At 43.1% G+C, this 7,384-nt stretch overlaps 1 protein-coding gene across 1 annotated transcript; it reads left to right on the top strand.

Moving 5' to 3' along the window:
* The first annotated feature begins 647 nt into the window (after positions 1-647).
* On the top strand, positions 648-4,282 carry LOC125547049 (putative SNAP25 homologous protein SNAP30). Its single transcript, XM_048711084.1, has 6 exons — positions 648-916; positions 2,951-3,377; positions 3,522-3,612; positions 3,782-3,903; positions 3,990-4,087; positions 4,183-4,282. Exons 1-6 carry the CDS (start codon positions 648-650, stop codon positions 4,280-4,282), a joined length of 1,107 nt encoding a protein of 368 aa, XP_048567041.1.
* The last annotated feature ends 3,102 nt before the right edge of the window (positions 4,283-7,384 follow it).

The raw sequence follows: 7,384 nt of genomic DNA on the forward strand, positions 1-7,384 counted from the left end.
AATTCGTGAACATTTTTTTAATTCTAGAGCATTTTTCTGTAATCATGATTTACTTATTTTGTGAACATTTTTCAATTTCACGAACATTTTTTTGAAATCATGAACATTGTTTTAAATTTGTGAACATTTTTTGCCAAATTCATGAACAATCTTTGAATTACCGAGCATCTTTTTGGAAATCATGATTTTTTTTAAATCATGATTGTTTTATTCAAAATTAGCAACTTTCCTGAAATTTAGACCTTTTGCTATCCGAAATTATTGGAAAAAATAAGAAAAAGGAAACATCCGCAAAAAAACAAGCGGTCTCCCGGCCACACATGGGCCGACCCAGAAGGGGAGCAAGGGGTGCGCGCCCGCTTCCTTCGCAGCGCGTGCTGCGCCCTATAGGCGCTCCCTTCCTTTCAAGGGAGCTTGGTGTTTTAGGATAGTTAAAACCGTACCCCTTTTTTGTTGGCAACCATCTCAAATCACCTCATTCATTAGAATATCGTTTTCAGATATGTAATAAGAATACAATGTATTAGGCTGGTGATTGGCTGATTACATGATGTGTTTGGTTCGACGAAGGGTTGGTTTCCCAAACTAGAGCGTTAGAAAAGAAGTGAGGAAGAAGTGAGGAGAAGGGAAAGGCCCGGCCGGCATGCATGCCTGCTTGCGACGAAGAAGGGGGCAGTACGGCAAGCGTGGCTGCTCGCGACGGGGATGGGGAGAGCTCCGCTGCTAGCGACGGAGAAGGGGGAGATTCGGCTAGAGTTGTTGCTCGCGAGAAGAAGGAGGTCCGGCTGGCGTTGCTGCTCGTGGTAGGGATGGGGGAAGTTGGGCTGGCGTCGCTGCTCATGGCGGGGAGGGAAGGTCACTGCTCGCAGCAGAGAAGGGAGCCGTCGAAGGGAGAGAATCCTGTTGGAGGCGACAGGCGAGGTCGGGGGCGAGCGGAAAAGGAGATCGGGCGTTTTCGGTTCCCACAAGGTAAACCTTGTTTTCGGCTTTAGGAAACGGCGTATCGGATTACACAACGATCGAAACCGGCCCAGTCGTACCAAACAATGGTAACTTCTTCGCTAAGTAGTGTAATCGGGAGAGGAAAAATGTCGAATCAAACGCGTCGTAAGTTCATCTCCTTCACCACAACCGGATCCTTATGAGTGAGTGTTACCATGTATTCTTGAGAGAAGCTTTTCTTGGAGTTTTTTTAAGGATTTATTATCAAATGACACTACTTTATCTATTATTCTTGGATGGTGAGTGCATCCTAGGTGATCAGGACTCACTTGTGATCCTATCAAGTTGTACGTGTGAAGGACGCAAGAGTTAGTACGGGCCCAAAGATTGCCTACTTTATCAAAATCTACCCTTAGTGAGGCTTATAAGTACAAGCCACCACGGAATAGGTTGGTTCTACTTTGTGAGCCGCTTGGTGGGCATCGCAACCGGTATTCTTCCAGTCTACAACCAATTTGTTCAAAGCATCCATCAACGTAGACGTAAGATATCGTCAATTATTCAAACCATCGAAAAAAACTCTCATGTCACAAGTGTTTGCATTCTCTTAATTATACCTCTTTTTTACTTGCAAGTTTGTTACTTTTCCGCTCCTTATTACTCTTGATTTCTTGCTTGTTACTATCTCTGTCATGGTTTATCGGTCCACTTTGTATTTTGTGCCTAAATTTGACCATAAATTTAACTTGAAGAATGTTAATGCATGTCATAAAAAATTATATTGTTGGATTCATATTTGAACGTAGTTTCCAATGATATTCGTTTTTGTGCCATGCATTAACATTTTGATAATTAAATCCATGGTCAAAACTTGACACAAAGTACTAATGGGACCAATAAACCAGGACGGCGGTAGTAAGTGCTACTGGTTGTCCAGTCCATGTTGCCTTAAGCTAAAAAAATTCAACCTAAAATTGGTAGTTGCGTTATTTTTCAAAGGACTGTTCACCCCCTCTGCTCCTTAGATCTTGATCCCAACAGCTAATCTAAAAGGCAGTACTATGATTCTTTTGATTTAGTACAGTAGTTCTATTTTTAGCATTAAAAATTCAGACCATGTAAGTTATTAGTGTAATAATAATTTTAGTACTTAAAAAATCAGTAGTACGAATATAAAGGTTAGTACTATACGATTAATTTATACACTAAGCCTGAGTACTGCAATCATATAAGTTAGTACTATAATACTAATTTTGGGGTAAGATCAGTAGTATTATGAACATCAAAGTTAACATTGTAATACTAATTTCATTACTAAAAGTCAGTACCACGACCATGCATGTTACTACAGTAATACTACTTTCACTATTAACTCAAGTCACAAATGTTACAGTTTAGAGAATATTTGCTCTTGTCATTCCGTTTTGTTGCGTTTATAGCATGGCAAATGAGGCATGCATTATAGGACTTGCATGCAGCCACATCCTCCCCAATGCTCGGCTGCATCCAATGGTGCGCGGGCATATCGCAGGTTGAAGCTAAAATAAGCACTTGCCCTTTTTAGATATCTTGTTTAGCAAATAGACCACTATATAGAGAGAAGGATTTACATGGTGAAAATAGTTCATTGTCAGCTATCCAATAAAGGCAGATAGATTGCTCGCCTCCTCTTTTGCCCTCCAAGGCGGGTGGAGGAACGGGAGGACAAAATCTATCTCGTACGAACACACAATTTTGACCTATGTCTTCTTTCATTTCTTTCTTTTTTGCGAGGAAATTTTTACCTATGCCATCATGTCTAGTTTCTCTAGCAGTTCAATTTTCTCTTGTTACCTTTTTGTTCATGCTGCTTCTTTGCCAAACTTATTAGGTCTGTCTTTCTTAGTTTTTATATAAGGATGATTTTATGGATCGACAATGGCGATGAACCATGATTTCCCATTCGCAATTGCAATTGTTGGTCATGTTTTTTCAACGGCAATGTGACCTTCACATGTTTGATTTGCAGGAACCTGCCCCTTGTTTATAATAGCGTAGAATTATTATTACTACTATATTTTCACTTTGACAACAAGATGCCTGTGGCACGAGGCGCCAAGAAGCCGGGTCCTGTCGACTCCGACTCTGACGACGATGGTCTCATCTCCAAAAAGCCGACCAAATCGTCCACCTATTCGGTTCCTACCGGCAACAAGAAGCAGTACAAGGATGGGTTCAAGGACTCCGGCGGGCTGGAGAACCAGTCGGTGGAGGAGCTCGAGAACTACGCGGCGTACAAGGCCGAGGAGACCACGGACACGCTCAACGGCTGCCTCCGTATCGCTGAGAACATCAAGGAGGATGCTGCCAACACGATGATAACCCTGCAAAAGCAGGGAGAGCAGATCAGCAGGACCCACGAGAAAGCCGTCGAGATCGATCAGGACCTCGCCAAGGTGCATATGCTCCACCATTTTACTTTGTTTGTACTATATATAAACTGCATGCGCTATGGACAAATTACTGTTCTCACCTTACACCGAGGCCTGTTTGAAATGTGTGGTGCCTAATTGCTGTGATGTCGATGTTTGAATCTCTAGGGTGAGGGGCTCCTGAATAGCCTTGGAGGGTTCTTCTCCAAGCCATGGAAGCCCAAGAAAACAAAGAAGATCAAGGGGCCAGTGTCGCGAGGTACGTAGATACTCCTTCTGTGAAGAAATATAAGACCATTTAGATCAGTAGTGACGCAAACGCTTTTATATTTCTTTACGGAGGGAGTACAACCTAATATTAGTACACTAACTAATAAAATGCTTGGATCATGAGGCGTGCTCATTATTTCTTGGCAACCATGACACAGATGATTCCTTCAAAAAGAAGACGAGCCGAATGGAACAGAGGGATAAGCTAGGGCTGAGCCCTCGAGGGAAGGGGAATACCCGCGAGTACGGCGATGCCACAAATGCCATGGACAAAGTTCAGGTTCGTGCATGCTCTTGACTCACTGGCCTCCATGGAGAAGTATCTCCGAAATATAAGTATATTTAGAAGTGCTTTCGTTTCGCCAGTTGGAGAAGAAAAAGCAGGATGATGCCCTCGACGACCTCAGTGGCGTGCTGGGGCAGCTCCAGGGCATGGCTGTTGACATGGGATCAGAGCTTGATAGGTAAAGTCTTTAGTTTACTGCATATGCGTGGAACCACACTGAAGATTAATCAGAACTTTTGAATCGAGTATCTTATGTGCTATCCAACGTTTCAGGCAAAACAAAGCACTCGATGATATGCACGGCGACGTGGAAGAACTCAACTCCAGGGTGAAGCAAGCGAACCAGCGCGCCCGCAAGATTCTCGCCGATTAGTCGATCGTCAAACATGTCTGCAAGCGTTATTATGAGTAGTTGACAAACATGTCTGCAAATGTTATTATAAGTATCAACCATTATTTGCAGAGAAAACGAAAATGAGAGATTGTTGTTGAACAAGCCTCATTGGAGTAACTTTTGGTTATAAGAGCATCTACAAATGGGCACCTAAAACCAGCCCCAAACGCCCCGGCGGGCTGCCCGTTCACTGGCCGGTCAAAAAACGCGACTCATCCGGGTGCCTCAAATCGGCCTCAAACGCTCGGGCCGACCGGCACCCCTCCTATCCACGTCGGATCTAACCCACATTGGCCACCCCGACCCCACATATATTCGTCTCCATTCTTTTGCCGGACAAAACCCTAGCCATTTCACTCTACTCGGCTTCGCCACAAGCTCACTTTCGGCGAGCTCCGGTCTTCTACGGCATGGCGGACAACGGATTTGACTCCGGTCACTTTAGATCTGTCGACTGGGTTTCGTCCCATGCCAGATGGAAGAGACTATGGCCGTCCGCATTGCCCTTCGCCGCTCCTGGGAGGACTACTCCGACCGGATATGGGATCAGTCCGGCACGCATCCATTGCCTCGGCGCAACGGCCGCTCGAATTCGCCGGGGCTAGAGCATCGCAGTCCGTTAGCCTCCCCATCTTCGGTCCGCCCAAATATGCATGCTACAAGGACCAGTGTGCCCGCCGTAGGAAGGAGAGGATGAGGGCTCCGGTGAAGAGCAAATCCGACTTGATCCATTTTGTGCTTTCGAGCGCTACTTCCACGAGAAAGACGACAAGGGCGCCGGAAAGGGCAAAGGCAATGCCTGCCGTGGATGATCCATAGCAGTACCTCCGTCCCATAATGTAAGATGTTTTTTGACACTACACTAAAGCCAAATTTTGGTAGTCTGATGACATGTGCTTATTTAGCCGGATGGATTTGAGTTTACGTTACATTGCATGTGTTTGTATGAATCTGAGGCTCGCTAATTGAGGTGTTCGGTTGTGCGAAGGAAAAATTTAAGGTCTGACTGGTCACTATCCGCGGACGCGTTTCAGCGCATCCCCAGGCGTTCAAGGGCCCAAATTTGATGTCTATGGGCTATGGCTGTAGATGCTCTAAGTATTTCGACCATCACAGTTAGTAATGTAGTAGTAAGTACTGGCTAACTTCAATATTAAAACAATTCAAAACAAACTTCAGTGTTGAAAATAGTACTACAAACATACGAGTTGGTACTTATAGTACTTAGAAATCAACAGTACACATACATGAATTGTCCGCATATAAGATTTTTTTGAAGTCAAACTTCGTAAAATTTGACCAATTTTACGGAAAAAATATATCAACATCCACAATACGAAATCAATATCATTAAATGTGTCATGAATTTAATTTTAATATTGTATAATTTTGTATTGTAGATGTTGATATTTTCCATATAATATGGTCAAATGTTACAAAGTTTGACTTCAATTTAGAAAAATCTTATATATGGATTAAAGAGGACCGGAGGGAGCACGAGCTAGTAATGTAGCAAAAATACCCACAACTCTTTTTAGTAGTACTACAGACCCTTGTCAGAGAATATGAAAAAAAGGGCATCCACTTTGAAGTTGCGGAACACAAATTTTCGGATCAAGATGTGTGTCACCCCACGGTGAATGTGAGCTATCAATCAGAAAAATCGTGTGCCACATATGATGGGGTAAAGGTAGTTGTCATTTGCCACATATGCAAAGTAACTAACATTAGTAAGTTAGTTGCACTTAATATTGGCATCAAACCAGTTAAGCTCTATGATTCCTGCTGAGGAAATGGGGTTTGTACGTCTATGCAAGTCCATTGCCTAGTCATGGCCCTCAGTACCCCGCGTGTGCCCAGACACATGTGTCCACACACAAATACGACCCAAAATATGGTATTTGTGGCAGGGAATATGGTGAACCCATACCCCATCGATAGTAATGGATTTTGTAGGGTGTTGGACGGCACAAAGATCTCGATAATGAATTCGTGGACACATACAAAATAAAGCGATGTTGAGGACACACATTATACTTGGTTCGGGCTCCCATGGTGGGTAATATCCCCACTTTTTTCTTTTGTGCTCTCTTATTATCTCAATGAAAGATCAATAGAGTATAATTGCAGTTAATGAGAGTAACATAATATCGATCTGGGCTCTTTGAGTTGATTTGTATATCCCATGGCGTTGTCAACAGACGTAGAGTGCATCGTCATGTTCACTAGGGTCTAAAAGTCGTATTCTCGTTTAAATTTAGCCAAACATTGCTCCTAATGTGGGTGCCAAGGCGATGAACTTTAGCCAAACATTTACAACCATACAAATACGGCATGTCTCTTAGTCTTCACGATATTGCGCTCCTTCGTGCGATCTTTCCCTTATCAAGTATCGTTTCCATATTTTGTATGCTTGGAGATAAAAGTTTTCAAAACATCTCCAAACATTGTATGGACACATGGTCTGCCTCATATGGATGCATATTTACAAGGTATGTGTGTGCATCGGCCTCTATGAACCCTTACCTGGTCATTAGAGAAGAAGGGTTATATCAGGTGGTGATGGACTAGTAAGAGCTCAAGAGGGGAGAAATGGTGGAGAAAGTAGCAGTGTGCTCGGACGGGAAAATATAGGCCATAATTTGGAAAGATGTAGCCCGATTTCTACTGCGATATCCGATTGCATCACTTGATATTGTTTTATCTTCAACTACTTTTATCATGATGGAATGACTTACTCGCTGGAAAATGGTTGAATCAACCATTCCCCAAGGTTTACCCGAGGGTTGCTTTAAGCAGCATGCGTGCTTAGCTTGACCCCTTGTGCCGGTGATCAATGGGCCAACTTTTGCATCTAGAGGGCTCTATATTGGACCTTAGGCATGTAACCAAACACGCCCTAGCCTTCTTGAAGGTTAACCTAGGCAAATCCTATTTGCTGCATCGGAGCAACACCTCAAACCTTAGTTGGTAGGCTACCTGGTAAGGTGTAACGTGGTTTAAATTTCTTTTTTTTTTGTTCCTTTATTTTCCAATGTATGCCCTTTACATTTTCTGTTTCTAAAATTTTATTCTTTTCAT

The sequence above is a fragment of the Triticum urartu genome, chromosome 3 (genome assembly GCF_003073215.2).
Source record: "Triticum urartu cultivar G1812 chromosome 3, Tu2.1, whole genome shotgun sequence".
Lineage (NCBI taxonomy): Eukaryota > Viridiplantae > Streptophyta > Magnoliopsida > Poales > Poaceae > Triticum > Triticum urartu.

What these genes read in the sequence shown, in the direction of transcription:
- LOC125547049 (XM_048711084.1), top strand. Translation starts at nt 648, where the DNA reads ATGCCTGCTTGCGACGAAGAAGGGGGCAGTACGGCAAGCGTGGCTGCT. An exon ending in AATCCTGTTGGAGGCGACAG is followed by an intron (nt 917 to 2,950) that starts GCGAGGTCGGGG and finishes TTTGATTTGCAG; the next exon opens with GAACCTGCCCCTTGTTTATA. An exon ending in CAAGGGGCCAGTGTCGCGAG is followed by an intron (nt 3,613 to 3,781) that starts GTACGTAGATAC and finishes ACCATGACACAG; the next exon opens with ATGATTCCTTCAAAAAGAAG.